Genomic DNA, 18,095 nt, shown 5'->3' with positions numbered 1-18,095 from the left:
GTTTACCCTTAGGTACATACCTGGAACCAATCATGTTGCTGACCCATGGCCAAATCTAAATGAAACAGATTAATATAGTCTGCCCCAGGGTCACAGACAGACCAGGGGACAACCGGCACCACTAGCTTGTCAGCACTGTTCACAGAACTTTTACAGATTCATGGGTTTTACACCTGGTTTCTGTTACATTCCCTTGCTTTTTGCCTTTGAGCCTGGTCATGGAGCCCGATTCTGGCTATATGAACAGAGAAGGGTATAAAAGACATCTCTGTGTAAGACGGATGCTTCCCTGAAACCAAGGTATTGTACACAGATCTGAGTGGTGGTCCACATTCTGAAGCATGTTCTCTGCGACTGAGGTAGGACCCCTGGAGGTGCCTGATGATTCTGAAGCTCTGTGACATCCACCTATGTATTTTTTTCTCCTGCTGTATGAAAATTTCAGTATTTATTGATGTTTTACATAATATAGGACCACAAGGAATAATCATTAAGTGAATAAATGAAGGTTATAAAATGTCACTAACAATCACTAGTTCTGTCGCCTCTGCATTTTAAATGGCATTTTTGCTCTCCAAGTTACACCTTTCCCTTCATACTCTTTTGCTTAGTTGTCTGTCACTGCTGCTGTTAGCTCTGAATAGCACACCACTTCTAAAGTGCTACCTCTGAAGTGCCTATTTGCTGAAAAAGCAGACGTTCCAAGTTTGTTTGAAGTATGTTGCTGACTTAGGTCAATAAGATGAGAGAAAAGTGCTTAATTTAGGTAAATGGAGTTCAGTACATCATTTCACCCAGGGAGACTTTAAACATTTAAAGTCAAATTAAGATAGCTGCATAGTACATTACATCAAGAAGATATGTTATTTTCCAGATCAAGTAAAATTTTAGGCCAAAAATGAATGTGACATGGAAAAATGCTCATATATTCATTGTTTTCTTATCTGCCAGATTTTTAAACTACCTCTAGAAAAGGGATTATTTAAGAATCAGGAAAGCCATCAGAGACTGCTAATATGTTAAAGACATGGAACAACTGTGAAACCTCAAATAATAAAAGAATATGAACATCAAATGTACCTTTATGTAGTCAACCAGATTTTGATATTCAATGTAGTTGCCTCCTCCCACCACAAAAACAATTGCCTAAAAATGCAAGTAGAAGAAAATAGGTAAGTTAAAAGAAACGGAACAGTATTTTAGCTCTCAAGCAACATGGCTTTTAGTGTGGACCCTATTCCACAACTTTTGCTGCTGCTGCTAAGTCGCTTCAGTCGTGTCCGACTCTGTGCGACCCCATAGACGGCAGCCCACCCGTCCCTGGGATTCTCCAGGCAAGAACACTGGACTGGGTTGCCATTGCCTTCTCTGAACAAATTTTGCTAGTTAGTTTTTTTTTTTTTTAACCTTCCTAAGTGCCTGATGCTCCTTCAATGATAGAGAAATTTATTTTTTAAAGTCTATAAATTTCTAATGTCTATTGGGTATTAAAGTGGAGATTTTTCAGAAACAATTATGAGGAAAATAAACCTCATCTTTCAATTAAACAATACCAAATAAATCCATAGGGCTTTTTCTAAAAGTCATCTTTGACTTTATTGTTATTTATAATGAATCTTCAGTACACAGGATCAGATTGATCAAGACTGCCAAACAGTAATCATCATAAAGCCATAGGACAAAGATATCCTTCAAGACTGCTGGGTCACCTTTTCATCCTTCCATTTTAGGGACAGAGAATTTTTATATGAACTTACCTCTTGGAATGGATTTTTGTTTCTTGGAACTGAGCTGTAAGAACAAACAATAAAAAACCCATACTGAAAATTTCACCCAAAGCTTTTCTTAAGGATAAAAGGGCATGGAAAATATATATATATACACACACATGCCCTATTATCTGTGTATTTATAATTCTTCTTAAGTGGGATTCAGAGAACAAGCTAAGTGAGGTACATGTCTCAGTGTCTAAAAGGGAATGAGGCAACCTGTTGACTTTCAAATTCCACAAGACTGAGAGGGAATAGGAAAGATGGAGCATTAGTTCCCACAACGAGTGGAGATCTGGGTGTAAGGTAAATTGATAAAATATATGCTTTAGTGATGAGTGAAAGTCGCTCAGTTATGTCCGACTCTTTGCGACCCCAAGGACTATGCTGGAGTGGGTAGCTTATCCCTTCTCCAGAAGATCTTTCAGACCCAGGAATTGAACTGGGGTCTCCTGCACTGCAGGCAGACTCTTTGAGCTACCAAGGAAGCCCACTTTAGTGGTAAATTATGTGCAAGTTTTACCATACTGGACAGATTATAGTTTGTGGGTATCTACATTTGTGGAAAAACTATGCAAACACATGTATGGCAAGGATAACAATTTAGGAAGGAAAAGGGGGATGAAAGAAGGGATCTGTATTTTTCTGTAACCTCTTTATATATTAATTACATATTTATTTACTTCAAAAATACTTGGTGTCTAAGAGCTCTTTTTAATAAAGACAATTTGCAAAGCTTTTGTGAGTCAAATATATATTTGTTTTGAGTGCTAAAATAGGCTATACGAACAAAGATAACTTAGGTTTTCCTCACAAGCCATTTTTGAAAATCTCAACCAAGGGGAAAGAGCTATTATAACCGCTCAATGATTCGGTGACTGATTCCACAGTTCCATATTTTCCCCATTTCTGTGACCTGGGTGAAAATTCCAGAAAAGGGGCCAGGAGCTGCCTAATGCCTCACAGTGTTTAACTTCCTTCTAGAGTGCTTGAAGTTCCTCTAAGAGCAGACATGAGGAGAGGCGAGACTTCAAAGAGCACTGCACTACCAGTTGTTAAAAACCGAGATCTACTTGTGATGAGACAGCTCAGGAGAAAGCTGAGCCTATTAAAAATGAAACTCTGTGCTTCTCTGTCTTATCAACACTCCTAATATTCCCTCTTATTATCATGAATAAACTAGATATAGGGAAAATTGAAAGAATTTCTCAGAAGTTTCTAAGAAGCAAAATATATCTACTGATAGAAATATAAGGAAGGAAAAAATTGTAAGCTTGAGGACATCAAACGTGTTGTAAACCCACCATTTAAAAGTGTACAATTAGTGGTTGGTCTTTTAGTGTATTGCGAGTTGTACAACCATTACCACTGTCTAATTTTAGAACATTTTAATCACCCACCAAAGAAGCCCCATAGCCCCTGAGTGTCGCTCCTCATCCTCTTCCTTCTATAATTTATTCTTTTGTCAAATTCTTTCTTACCAGCTGCAGCTGCTAGCAGCAGCTTCTTTTGCAACTCTGGTATTATTTCTGGTAAGTTCAGAAAAGAGAATAACCTTTATGTTTCCAAAGTAATCTAATAATCAATTTTTTAGTGACCAGATTATCCGATCTGACTATCTACAAAGATTTGAAAGCTTGGGATAAATCAAAGTTTGAAAGATCCCAAACATGAGGTATAGGCAATAAAGAAGCTTCACCCAAGTTTTGCTGCTAAAGACCATTCCTCCAAGAAGGTTTGTTCTATAATTTTATCCTTTTTTCTGTATTTTATACACTACTATCATACCACCAGAATTAAATTTCTAAAAATATACCCATAATAAAGATAGTATCTTACCACACCATGTTTGTCAAAAAATACAGAAATTATTTGCAGAATGTTTCACTGCCAAAAAGAAGGATTCACAGCAATGGTCCCCAGGGGCACAGATTGTATGGATGAGTTCAATAAAAAACCAACTGGTATCCAACATAAAGCCTTCCTCTTTTTCATTTGGTCCAAAATATCCAAATTCTCCTTTTCTACACATAAGATTGTAATACCCTCATCATTTCATTAAAAACAACAAGCATCTAATGTACTTTTTTTCTGTATATATACTTGGAAGGAAAAGCATCAAAGGGTTAAGTATAATTACCAGTGATTACCTCTGGGTAAAGAGATTCTATGTTATTTACTTACCAGTTTTCTATACAGTTTGAATTTTTAATAATAAGCAATTACTGATTTATAACAAAAAAATCAGTAAACGTTATTTCCATATCTGGTGGGAATGAGGAAACATACAACAAATTATGCAAGAGCTGCTTACCTGTCATTGCCCCGTAGCATTTTGGGATCAAAATACCTATAGTCATCAGTTTCCTATTTAAGAAAATAGAGAACTTTACCACAACTATGGAATTTCTCTTTAGAAAGTTCAAGTTTTGCTTAGAGTATTTTAAGATTACTTGATGAATCTACTAATGAATATTAAGCTGGTAGAATAAACAGCCATCATCAACACTTACTGTGCATTAAACATCATTCTAAGTGTCTCAGATGAAATTACATAATCCCGTGTCATCTCTGAGGTACTTGTTGTTATCCATGTTTTTCAGATGGGAAAACTGGGATACAGAGAGGTTATCTAACTTTCCTAAGTCTTATGACAAGTGTGGAAACTCCAGATCTGAACCTGGGCAGTCTAGTTTCAATGCCCCGGCACTTAACCACTATGCATGCTGCTTCTCAAGTGTATACCTGTTTTTATGTAGAAAACAAACTATGGTTATAACCGGGGCGGGGCGCAGATAAATTAGTAGTTTAGGATTAACATATACACACTACTATATATAAATTAACCAATAAGAAACTATTGTATAGCACAGGGAACTATACTTAATAATTGAGAAAAATAAATATACCTATAAGCCTATTATAAGCTAATGCACTTAAGTATTTTTGCTTTTAGAATTTTATTACATTATTATATGTCCATGATTTTATTGATTGTGCAGAATACCTAATACAGGTTCAAATCTTTTATAATTGAAACCTCTGGAGTTAGATATATTTTGCAACTTTGAATTTAAAAAACTGTAGATAGATAATATCATACATAGCAACTCTATATAATGTAGTATTCCCAGTGGGCAGCACCCCATCATCTAACATGGTAATATTTCTGCAGCTAAACAAATGAATATTAACATAAAGTATGATAAACTATAAAGAACCTCAATATGAGTTAAGGTTAGGTTTTGCCAAATGAATTATACAAAATCTTTTTGGATTTCAGAACTTGTGGATAAGGGGTTGCTGGCCTCCATACTACATAATCGACAAGCTTCTTGATATTAAAGATTTAGAAAGTACTGCTTTACTGCATATAATGTCATTACTTCCTAATATCTATCTCCTTCTCCCTCCAAAGCACAAACACCCAAAGGAACTTACTCTTTTCTGCGATGTTTTTTGATTCTTTTCTGGATGACCCTACCCAAAGGTGATCAGTGACCAACTCTGCATTATCATTATCTAGTCCTGCACTCAGTGCTGGCCAGTGCTAAGAATCGCAGAACTCTCCCTGAACCAAAAGTGAAGTCGCTCAGTTGTGTCTGACTCTTTGTGACCCCATGGACTGTAGCCTACCAGGCTCCTCCGTCCATAGAATTTTCCAGGCAAGAGTACTGGAGTGGGTTGCCATTTCCTTCTCCAGGGGATCTTCCCAACCCAGGCATCATACCCGGGTCTCCCGCATTGTAGGCAGATGCTTTACCATCTGAGCCACCAGGGAAGCCCAAAACCAAATGCAATGCCATAATCCTTCAACACTTTGTTCCAGGAAACCACTACTACCCAGGTGTACAAGGGTAGATGAAACCTATCTAGTATCTTGCCTAACCCCTTTTATTTTATTCAATCAAGACAAATCACAGATCACTTAGTAAATTGAGTGATAACAATGCACCTAGAATTAGGTTACAGCATTTTTAAAGCCTTTGAGATACAATATATTCAAGATTATTAGTCAGGTCTAACTTTGTACACATTGTTAATGTCTTCAATGCCTCCAAATCATTTTTCAATATGGGAACAAGACGGGGATAAGAGAGAGTGCAGGCATCTGTCCCACTTAACAGATGGGTGAAAAAACGCTTTTAAAGTAGAAAAATTTTACTTTTTCTAATTAATTAAAAAATATCTGCCTGTGGTAATGTGCCTTCAGTTATAAAGTCAAAGTCACTAGAACTGATAAATGAATTTATAGAAGTTGGAGACACATGTGAATAAGACCCATAATAGCCATCCATATGGCAGAAATATGGATTTGGCATCTAAATTTTTGCATTTATTTATATTTTTAATCTTTATAATCGTTTGGGATAACATCTTCCAGAAACCTACTGCCTATTATAAAGTAGTATTCTCTAAAGACAATCACAAATGCATTAATCATAAATGCATACTTCGCTAAGGCTTTTCAAGAAGCATTCCTTCATATATTCTGTACTCTTCATTTATTCATATACTCTAGGGTACAGTAATAACAAAGTCTATTGTTATTACATTGTCTACTATGTTCTCTGTATTGATTCTAGAAAAATCCACTCCTTTTTAGCTTATCATTATAGACAATTTTCTCTTTCCTTTCATAACTGCAACTGCCCTTTACTGGACTTTTTTTCTGTAACACTGTATCTTTGTTTTCACATGGACAGATTTTAAAATTTGTTTTTGTTATTTTCTTTAATGTTATTATAATCATGTTATAACAAATATGAAATAATGACATATTTATCTGCAGATTCTGTTCTTACTCTGCTTCTCAGCCTGGTATGCTAAGTCTTGATGCCAAGTCTACAGTGACCCAGATCAACCCAAACCAGGGTTCTGATCTATTCCAGACAACCACTCTCTTTCCAGTTGCCACAGTAACATGGTGGGCTGCTTTATGAAACAGATTGTGATGATTTTTACATTCCTTTCTTGAATTATAAACAGCTCAAAAACCCATTTTTTAAGTAAATGCTAACAATATTTACTCATTTATCTCTTCATCAAACAATTTCAATTTACTTTTTAGGCCAAAAGAATTTAGTGCCATCTGAACACATGCTCTTAAATTTTTTACTATGCAATCCTATCCTAATTTAATTTCATAAAATTAAACTGGTCTGGTACTTTTCATATTATACCAACTGATGCTCACTAGTTCTCTTTTACTTATAGAAACTTGCTCCTTAGGATATATATAGGATATGATCTACATTTACTTTGCATGAGAGCCGGCCAGAGTGGATGCAGTAATGGCTAAAAACTGCTGTTTGAGGATGTGGACTCTTTCCTTTCCCTCATGCACTCTGCTGAGATGAAGCCCACAACACACTGAGCTTATCACCTTTGGTACAGGTAGTTTGGTACGCTCAAGAATTTACAAGTACAACGTTATATGCTACTCACAGGGTTTGACTTCATCTCCATCAGATTGTCTAAAATACGAGTAACAGGTAGATTCTGTGGAAGAAATCATTGAGTATTTTGTTAAATATCAGAAGAAATGACACACCAAAATTCTTCTTTAGTAACAAGACAACCTAATCATTCTATAGTTCAGTATGTCTACCTTTCAATCAAACACATTCTAAGATTAAGTATTCTATGAATGGTGTCATACATGTAAATATCTTTGGCAGTACTCAAGGTTCCAAATGTAATCTTAAAAAATGTGTAGGTGTATCTAGGTTTAGTACAAATATATATTTGGGCTTTTTACTTTGCTGGATATCTGCTTTTTTAATACTAGTAAGTTTTTAAGAACCCTGCCTCCGTTTTTCATTTCCTTTCGGTATATTTAAGTTTCTTTAAAAACACAGTACATAGTTCACAAAAATATTAATATATGAGATTACACGACCTAACAGCTTTTCATTTCTAATGTATAATCTTCGATTATACATTAGATACTTGTGTATCTATGTATACTTGTGGATCTAATGTATAATCTTTGATTGTATGTATAAAGATACACAAAGAGCACAAAAGATATGAAAGAACACAAAGATACTTGGGCACTTTCATAAAAATGGGGAAATGGATGCATACACAACTTTTAATTTTGTCTCAGGTAGACTTCAAATTTTCAGTGACATACTGCACTGTCTTCTTACAGAACAAATTCCACTTTGAACATGAAATGTATAATACTGGTGCTGACAGAAGATTGCCTCTTGACATGCTTACATGCATTGGGATAAGAAATTGTATTGTTCTATTTCAATCTAACCATTTGAACCATTATTTTGAATATAACACATCGGGTACAAAAAATTTTCTAAGTGACTATTATGCCTATTCAAAGTTCATTTCTACTGGAATGGTTTTCTGCCCACTTTGAACTGATATTTCCTTTGTGAACTGTAGAGAATATTCTGGAAAGAATCATCTTGTATCTTGGAGATTTCATACAACAGAGGCAACCTTAAATCTCATTATTCACATAATAGTAGATAACACATTACTATTTCACAAGTTTTACTTTCTTTAGGTCATAAAACATTTTACTATTACTAAAATGGACTATCACTAAGGAAAACGGTGCTTTGCCCAGACAGAAAATATGCATTTCTTTTTTCTTTTTCTAGATTTGCAAGTAGAAATCTTTTAAGATAATCTTAGGCAAATAAAATTAAAGTTATTTCATTATACTCTAGATATTTTTGTTGGCCAGGAACTCCTTAATATAAACACAAGAACCAAATGTTCAAGCTCACTGAATGTACTTCCTGAATTCTATTTAAAATCTGAAAAAAGGTAGCTCAAAATTGTACCTTTTAAGTTTTGTTTCAAATAAACTTGAGTTTGTTCACTTAAGAATGTGAGTCTAAATCATACCCTTCTCTAAAGAATAACTGGGTACAGATTTAAATCTTAAAAATGCTTTAAGAAAACTAGTTACATATTTATTCTTAGTAACACCAACAAAAGATGAAGTACTCTGTGACAAAACAGGAAGAAATAATAAAAGAATTCTGGAGCAAGGCAACATTATAAATTATAGCATTTTACTAAAATTATATCTATTTCTCTAATTTACATTTAACTCCGAACTGTACTATGCTATTAGGTATATGCAATGGAGAAAAATTCACTAAAGATTTTATATAATTGGTAAAGCCATAAGACTCATATTACTTTTACTGTATTTGCAAAAATAACTGGAAAATTGCATACTTCACTTAGCATAAAAGTAAAAATTAAATTTTACTTTGTATTTAATAGCTCTGGTGTATCTGAAAATAAGCCTACCAGTGAACAGGTCATTAAAAAACACTAGAAAAATTTCTCTCTAGCAGAACAGTTCAAAAGTTTAAGAGCCCAGAGACTATTCTTTATGTTTTTGTTTGGTCTTTACAACCAGGTAACACTGAAAGAGTCATCAACCACTTCCACGTTATACAATATTCACAGATTGTCACATATTAAGGAAAACTTCCAGTGTAGAGAATGATAAAAGAAATACACAGTGTCCTTAAAGGCTTAAGAAAGAGCACTTCAGGAAACAACTTCTGAGATCTCTGTCACCAACTACTGCTCTACCTAGCCTAAATGAAGCCTTGAGTTAGTGATTTAAAGAATCAATCTTATATTGATAATAATTTATATACAAGATAATTACTGTTGTTTAGTCATTGACTCATGTTCAACTCTTTGGCAATCCCATGGACTGTAGCCCATCAGGTTCCCCATCCTTAAAATTCTAATTGAAATAACTGAACTGTGGCAGCTAACAGACAGAAAACAGCATAACAAAACCATATAATTTTCTTCACTCAGCAGATGGTCTGTTCACTCATCTTAAAGACACAAAACAATTGTGTACCTCAATAAAAGGCATATAAATGAGATTTACTCATATGAAAGCCCATTATTTAAAAAATTCCCAAGCATGTTTTTAAATCAGTCAATCCAGAAGGAAATCAAACCTGAATATTCACTGGAAGGACTGATGCTGAAGCTGCAATTCTCTGGGCACCTGATGCAAAAAGCCAACTCATAGGAAAAGACCCTGATGCTGGGAAAGATTGAGGACAGGAAGAGAAGGGAGAGACAGGGGATGAGATGGTTGGATGGCATCACCGACTCCATGGACATGAGTTTGGGTAAACTCTGGGAGTTTGTGATGGACAAGGAAGCCTGGAGTGCTGCACTCTATGGGGTCGCAAAGAGTCGGACATGACTGAGCGACTGAACAACAAGTGTGTTTTTCATTGTTTTTGGAAACTGCTTCAGAAATAGAATGAAAAATGTTATTATCTAGGTTCAGTTCAGTTGTGTCTGACTCTTTGTGACCCCATGGACTCAAGCACACCAGGCCTCGCTGTCCATCACTAACTCTTGGAGCTTGCTCAAACTCATGTCCATCGAGTCAGTGATGCCATCCAATCTTATCCTCTGTCGTCCTTTTCTCTTCCCCACCTTCAATCTTTCCCAGCATCAGGGTCTTTTCCAGTGAGTCAGTTCTTTGCATCAGGTGGCCAAAGTATTGGAGTTTCAGCTTCAGCATCAGTCATTCCACTGAATATTCAGGACTGATTTCCTTTAGTCCAATGAATATTCAGGACTAATTATCTAGGTTACTAACTAAATTTTTATTAGTAGAAAGCACACCTGAATATCCTAAATTAAGGATTACTATGTTCAAATTTCAAATATATGAACATTAGAGAAGAAAATACAGTGAAAAATTAATTTCTAAAAATCCTAAATGCTTTTATGATCATAGTCATATTTTGTGATTTCAGTCACTGGAAAAGTTTAAAATTCTAAGTCAGAAGGGATCTACACAGTAAATCCAACATCCCCATCTTACAGATGCTGCTGCTGCTGCTGCTGCTGGTGCTGCTAAGTCGCTTCAGTCATGTCCAACTCTGTGCGAACCCATATACGGCAGCCCACCAGGCTCCCCTGTCCCTGGGATTCTCCAGGCAAGAACACTGGAGTGGGTTGCCATTTCCTTCTCCAATGCATGAAAGTGAAAAGTGAAAGGGAAGTCGCTCAGTCGTGTCCAACTCTTAGCGACCCCATGGACTGCAGCCTACCAGGTTCTTCTGTCCATGGGATTTTCCAGGCAAGAGTACTGGAGTGGGGTTCTTACAGATGAATAAAGAATAAAATGGCACCCCACTCCAGTACTCTTGCCTGGAAAATCCCATGGATGGAGGAGCCTGGTAGGCTGCAGTCCATGGGGTCGCTAAGAGTCGGACACGACTGAGCGACTTCCCTTTCACTTTTCACTTTCATGCATTGGAGAAGGCAATGGCAACCCACTCCAGTGTTCTTGCCTGGAGAATCCCAGGGATGGGGAAGCCTGGTGGGCTGCCATCTATGGAGTCACAGAGAGTCGGACACGACTGAAGTGACTTAGTATAGCATAGCAAAGAATAAAATATATAAAGTAGTATATTTTTTCCAAGCCACAGACATTAATGGCAATAAAATAAAGAAACAAGATTACATGGACTGAATAAAACACATCCAATCTTCCATCATTCAGTTTCAACAATTATTAACTTATGACAAACTTTTGTTTTATTTGTATTCTCACCCACTCCCCAGTTCCTAGGCTGTTTTAAAACAAGCCCCCAGTATAAAATCATTTTGGCAATAATCTGTCTTCTGAAAAACCTGTCTGCAGGTCAAGAGCAATAGTGAGAACCAGATATGGAACAATGGATTTATTCAGAATTGGGAAAGGAGTTCAATGAGGCTGTACACTGTCACCCTGCTTGTTTAACTTACACAGAGTACATCATGTGAAATGCTGAGCTGGATGAATCACAAGCTGGATTCAAGACTGCCAGGAGAAACATCAACAACCTCAGATATGCAGATGATACCACTCTAAAGGCAGAAAATGAAGAGGAACTAAAGAGTCTCTTGATGAAGGTGAAAGTGGAAAGTGAAAAAGCTGGCTTGAAACTCAACATTCAAAAACTTAAGATCATGGCATCTTGTCCCGTCACTTCATGGCAAACAGAAGGGGAAAAGTGGAAACAGTGACAGGTTTTCTTTTCTCGGGCACCAATATTACTGTGGACAGAGACTGCAGCCATGAAATTAAAAGATGCTTGGTTCCTTGGAAGGAAAGCTATGACAAACCTAGACGGTGTATTAAAAAGCACAGACAACCCTTTGCTGACAAAGATACATATAGTCAAAGCTATGGTTTTTCCATTAGTCATGTATGGATGTGAGAGTTGGACCATATAGATGGCTGAGCACCAAAGAACTGATGCTTCTGTGGTGAACTGTGGTGTTGGGGGAAGACTCTTGAGAGTCCCTTGGACTGCAAGGAGATCAAACCAGTCAATCCTAAAGGAAATCAGCCATGAATATGCATTGGAAGGATGGGTGCTGAAGCTGCAATACTTGGGCCACCTGATGCAAACAGCCAGCTAATTGGAAAAGACCCTGATGCTGGGAAAGATTGAAGGCAGAAGAATAGGACGACAGAGAATGATATGGTTGGATGGTATACTGACTCAGTGGACATGAGTTTGAGCAAGTTTTGGGAGGTGGTGATGGATAGGGAAGCCTGGAGTGCTGCAGTCCATGGGGTCACAAAGAGTAAGACATGTCTGAGCGGCTGAACAACAACAACACTATACTATTCACCATTATATTCTTGTACAATTGTCTAGTCAAGGCTATGGTTTTTCCAGTGGTCATGTATGGATGTGAGAGTCGGATTATAAAGAAAGCTGAGTCCTGAAGAATTGATGCTTTTGAACTGTGGTGTTGGAGAAGACTCTTGAGAGTCCCTTGGACTGCAAGGAGATCCAACCAGTCCATCCTAAAGGAGATCAGTCCTGAATGTTCATTGGAAGGACTGATGTTGAAGGTGAAATTCCAATACTTTGGCTACCTGATGCGAAGAGCTGACTCATTTGAAAAGACCCTGATGCTGGGAAAGATTGATGGCAGGAGGAGAAGGGGAAGACGGAGGATGAGATGGTTGGATGGCATCACCAACTCAATGGACATGAGTTTGGGTAAACTCCGTGAGTTGGTGATGGACAGGGAAGCCTGGCGTGCTGCAATCCAGGGGGTTGCAAAGAGTCGGACACAACTGAGCGACTGAACTGAACAACTGTCCTCAAATAAATATATTCCAAACCTGCAAAGATCATTCCAGTGGTTTTAGGTGATAGCTGATACTTGTGATGCATAAAACTTATGCTGCCCAAGAAACAAAAAGGTATAAAAAGCTCTTATAAGCGACCTAGAAAACTGGACATGACAAAACATCCTATTATTTCTATCTATATTTTTTATAACTTAAAATGTTTATTCAGATAAAAAAAAAATCCAAACCAGTATTTAGAGATGTGAGGCATAAATTAGAATTTTACAAGCGTGAAACAAAGAATTCATCTCTACAAGTCTTCTTCTTTGATGTCTCTTTTCTCAGTTCCCAACCTGCCCCAGATCTCTTAAAACCTGTAGCAGTTCCTTTAAATTTTAAAACATTAGGACAGTGTAACTTTAAAAATGGCTATGTGTTTAAATATTTCTAGTGCAAGAGACTTTTTAAAAGTACTGAATTTACAGAGATTACACACCAACACATACACACAGGTTGAGGTCTGGGAGGGATGTAGAGAAACAAGCACTGTAAATCACTGCATATTGGTACATCTTTTCTGAACAGCAATTTGGTAATATTTACCAAGGACAATTAGAAATGTTCACCCTTTTGATTCCATAATTCAATTCTAGTAATTTATCATACTGAAATAAGTCAGACATGAATACTCTCACCTAGAAAAACTAACATTTAAAACCTAGTTATATACCCTTGAGTATCTTGTATTTTGTTAAAACATACTGAATTTACTGTTTTATAATACTTTTATTTTTATTTTACATTTACAATGAACCGCTATCCCCCAATCAATAACCAATGTCCCCCAAATGAGTGAATATTTCCTTGAATTCTGAAACTAAAAAGTCTTTTGAACATCTATTAAAAAACAACAACACTGGCCTGGCTCTCTCCTAGCAGTGGTGACAGAAATGTGATGTAGAAACAGGTAACCACCAATCATTTCAAATTTTACTTCTGTAAATGAAAAACTGCCTATATCAAAGCAGTATGTTATATGCAATGTTAAGAACAGGAAGGTTTGAGGTCACAGAGGATCATCTGTTTTTATATTTTGCAAACTTCAAAGAAAACAAATCTTTTGTTAGCACAAGAAAATATTTAAGTGAATCAGTTTAGATACTTCTTACAGGCATCATTCAGGGATGTACATCATGTGACTCTAAGGTAATAAGTTCAAAGAGTAAATATGGGTATTGAAAAGACTGAAGCCTGTAATTTCTCTGTGCCATCAGTTATTTGTGAAAGGATTCCTTTGTTTAGGCAATTTTACTACTGGGATTTCCTTCCAACAGCAAGATATGAATTCTCCTCTTCAACTGCACATAGTCGCAGACTCCCCATCATGAATCACTGCCTTGTTGTGGCAAAGGGGCTTGCATAACTCAGTGAAGCTATGAGCCGTGCCATGCAGGGCCATCCAAGGTAGATGGGTCATAGTGGACAGTTTTGACAAAATGTGATCCACTGGAGAAGGGAATGACAAACCACTCCTGCATGCTACTTGTGAGAACCGGATAAACCATGTAAAAAGACAAAAGTCTATGACACTGAAAGAAGAGGCCCCCCAGGTCAGAAGGTTTCCAGTGCGCTACTGAGGAAGAGCAGAGGACAACTACTAATAGCTCCAGAAAGAAGGAAGAGGCTGGGTCATATCAGAACAATACTCACTGTGGATGTGTCTGGTGATGAAAGCAAAATCCGATGCTGTAAAGAAAAGTACTGGATAGGAACCTGGAATGTTAAGTCCATGCATCAAGGTAAATTGGACATGGTCAAGCAGATGATAAGAGTAAACATCAACATCTTAGGAATCAGTCAACTAAAATGGATGGAAATGGGGGGATTTAATTAGGATAACCGTTGTATCTACTACTGTGGGCAAGAAGCCCTTAGAAGAAATGGAGTAGCCCTCATAATCAACAAGAGAGTCCAAAATGCAGTACTTGGATGCAACCTTAAAAATGACAGAATGATCTCAGTTCATTTCCAAGGCAAACCATTCAAAATCACAGTAATCCAAGTCTATGCCCCAACTACCGATTCCTAAGAGGCTGAAATCAATCATTTCTATGAAGACCTAGAAGACCTCCTAGAACACGCACACAAAAAATGTCCTATTCATCATAAGGGATTGGAATGCACAAGTAGGAAGTCAAGAGATTCCTGGAGTAACAGGCAAGTTTGGCCTTGAAGTACAAAATGAAGCAGTGCAAAGGCTAACAGAATTCTGCCAAGAGAGAACACATTGGTCATAGCAAACACCCTTTTTCAACAACACACGAGACAACTTTACATATGGACATCACCAAATGGTTAATACCGAAATCAGACTGATTACATTCTTTGTAGCCAAAGATGGAGAAGCTCTATACAGTCAGCAAAAACAAGACTGGGAGCTGACTGTGGCTCAGATCATCACCTCCTTATAGCAAAATTCAGGCTTAAAGAAAGTGGGCAAAACCACTAGGCCAGTCAGGTACAACTTAAATCAAATTCCCTATGAATATGCAGTGGCAGTGACAAAGAGATTCAAGGGATTAGATCTAGTAAAGAGAGTGCCTGAAGAACTATGGACAGAGGTCCATAATATTGCACAGGAGGCAGCGAACAAAATCATCCCCCAAAAAAGAAATACGAGAAGGCGAAGTGGTTGTCTGAGGAGGTTTTACAAATAGCTGAGGAAAGAACAGAAGTGAAAAGCAAGGGAGAAAGGGAAAGGTACACCCAACTACATGCAGCTTCAGAGAATAGCAAGGAGAAACAAGAGAAGGCCTTCTTCAGTGAACACTGAAAAGATACAGAGGATAACAACAGAATGGAGAAAAATAGAGATCTCTTCAAGAAAACTGGAAGTATCAAAGGAACATTCCATCCACAGATGGGCCAAATAAAGGACAGAAATGGTAAAGACCTAAGAGAAGCAGAAGAGATCAAGAAGAGATGGAAAGAAGAACTATACAAAAAAAGGTCTTAATAACCCAGATAACCACAATGGTGTAGTCTCTCACTCAGAGCCAAACATCCTGGCGTGTGAAGTCAAGTGGGCCTTAGGAAGCACTGCTGCCAATAAAGCCAGTGGAAGTGACAGAATTCCAGCAGAGCTATTTAAATCCTAAAAGATGATGCCATTAAAGTGCTGTACACATTATGTCAGCAAATTTGGAAAACCCAGCAGTGGCCACAAAACTGGAAAAGGTCAATCCTCATCCCAATTTCCAAGAAGAGCAGCATTGAAGAATGCTCAAACCACTAGACAATTGCCCTCACCTCCCATGCTAGTAAGGTTACGTTCAAATCCCTTCAAGCTAGGCTTCAGCAGTACATGAACTGAGAACATCCAGATGTTCAAGCTGGGTTTAGAAAAATCAGAGGAACTAGAGATCATATAGCAAACATCCACTGGATGACAGAGAAAGCAAGAGAATTCCAGAAATTGACTACACTAAAGCTGTGGACTGTGTGGATCATAAAACTGTAGAAAACTCTTCAGTTCAGTTGCTCAGTTGTGTCTGACTCTTTGTGACCCCATGGACCGCAGCACGCCAAGCCTCCCTATCCATCACCAACTCCTGGAGCTCACCCAAACTCATGTCCATTGAGCGGTGATGCCATCCAACCATCTCATCCTCTGTCGTCCCCTTCTCCTGCTGCCTTCAATCTTTCCCAGCATCAGGGTCTTTTCAAATGAGTCAGCTCTTCGCATCAGGTAGCCAAAGTATTGGAGTTTCAGCTTCATCATCAGTCCTTCCAATGAACATTCAGGACTGATCTCCTTTAGGATGGACTGGTTGGATCTCCTTGCAGTCCAAGGGACTCTCAAGAGTCTTCTCCAACACCACAGTTCAAAAGCATCAATTCTTCTGCGCTCAGCTTTCTTTATAGTCCAACTCTCACATCCATACATGACTACTAGAAAAACCATAACCTTGACAAGACGGACCTTTGTTGGCAAAATAATGTCTCTGATTTTTAATATGCTGTCTAGGTTGGTCATAACTTTCCTTCCAAGGAGTAAGCGTCTTTTAATTTCATGGCTGCAGTCACCATCTGCAGTGATTTTGGAGTCCCCCAAAAATAAAGTCAGCTACTGTTTCCATTGAAAGGGGAATAGCAGACCATCTTACCTGTTTCCTGAGAAATCTGTGTGCAGTTCAAGAAGCAATAGTTACAGCTCTGTATAGAACAACTGACTGGTTCAGGATTGAAAAAGGAGTATGACAAGGCTGTTTATTGTCATCCTGTTTATTTAACTTGTATGCTGAGCACATCATGAGAAATGGCAGGCTGGATGAGTTACAAGCTGGAATCAAGATTGGCAGGAGAAATATCAACAACCTCAGATATGTGCCACTCTAAAGGCAGAAAGTGAAGAGGAACTAAAGAGCCTCTTGATGAGGGTGAAGGAGGAGAGTGGAAAAGCATGTTTAAAACTCAATATTATAAGAGAGCCAATGGGAATTTGCTGTATGACTCAGGGAACTCAAACCCAACGTGGTAACAACCTAGAGGGGTGGAATGGGGCAGGAGGTGGGAGAGATGTTCAAGTGGGAGGGGACATGAGTATACCTATGGCTGGTTCATACTGATGTTTGGTAGAAACCAACACCATACTGCAAAGCAATTATCCTTCAATTAAGAATAAATAAATTAAAAAAAAATTACAAAAACTAAGATCATGGCATCTGGCCCCAAAACTTCACAGCAAACAGAAGGGGAAAAGGTGGAAGTAGTGACAGATTTCCTCTTCTTAGGCTCTAAAATCACTAGGGATGGTGACTGCAGCCATGAAATTAGACGATGATTGCTTTTTGGAAGGCAAGCTATGACAAACCTAGACAGTGTGTTAAAAAGTGGAGACATCACTTTTTTGACAAAAGTCCGTATAGTCAAGGCTATGGTCTTTCTAGTAGTCATGTACGGATGTGAGAGCTGGACAATAAAGAAGGCAGAGCACTGAAGAATTGATCCTTTTGAACCGTGGAGCTGGAAAAGACTTTTTTTTTTTTAATCTAATTTAATTTTATTTTTAAACTTTACATAATTGTATTAGTTTTGCAAAATATCAAAATGAATCCACCACAGGTATTAAGAGTCCCTTTGAAAGCAAGGAGACCAAACCAGTCAATCTTAAAGGAAATCATCCCTGAATACTCTTTGGAAGTGATGGTGAA

General features: G+C 37.6%; 1 protein-coding gene across 2 annotated transcripts in view; it reads right to left on the bottom strand.

Moving 5' to 3' along the window:
• Nucleotides 1-18,095, bottom strand: part of SCFD1 (sec1 family domain containing 1) — a 112,951-nt gene that overhangs the window by 10,616 nt on the left and 84,240 nt on the right. For both annotated transcript variants that reach the window (XM_061394067.1, XM_061394068.1), the window contains 4 exons: nucleotides 7,218-7,271; nucleotides 4,084-4,136; nucleotides 1,758-1,791; nucleotides 1,081-1,146 (listed from right to left, as the gene is read on the bottom strand). In XM_061394067.1, the coding sequence (XP_061250051.1) occupies nucleotides 1,081-1,146; nucleotides 1,758-1,791; nucleotides 4,084-4,136; nucleotides 7,218-7,271 (207 nt within the window). The remainder of the gene's footprint in view (nucleotides 1-1,080; nucleotides 1,147-1,757; nucleotides 1,792-4,083; nucleotides 4,137-7,217; nucleotides 7,272-18,095) is intronic.

The sequence above is a fragment of the Bos javanicus genome, chromosome 21 (assembly GCF_032452875.1).
Source record: "Bos javanicus breed banteng chromosome 21, ARS-OSU_banteng_1.0, whole genome shotgun sequence".
In the NCBI taxonomy this organism is placed as follows: domain Eukaryota; kingdom Metazoa; phylum Chordata; class Mammalia; order Artiodactyla; family Bovidae; genus Bos; species Bos javanicus.
Note: the sequence above shows the minus strand (reverse complement) of the source record. Positions and strands in the feature narration are given on the sequence as shown.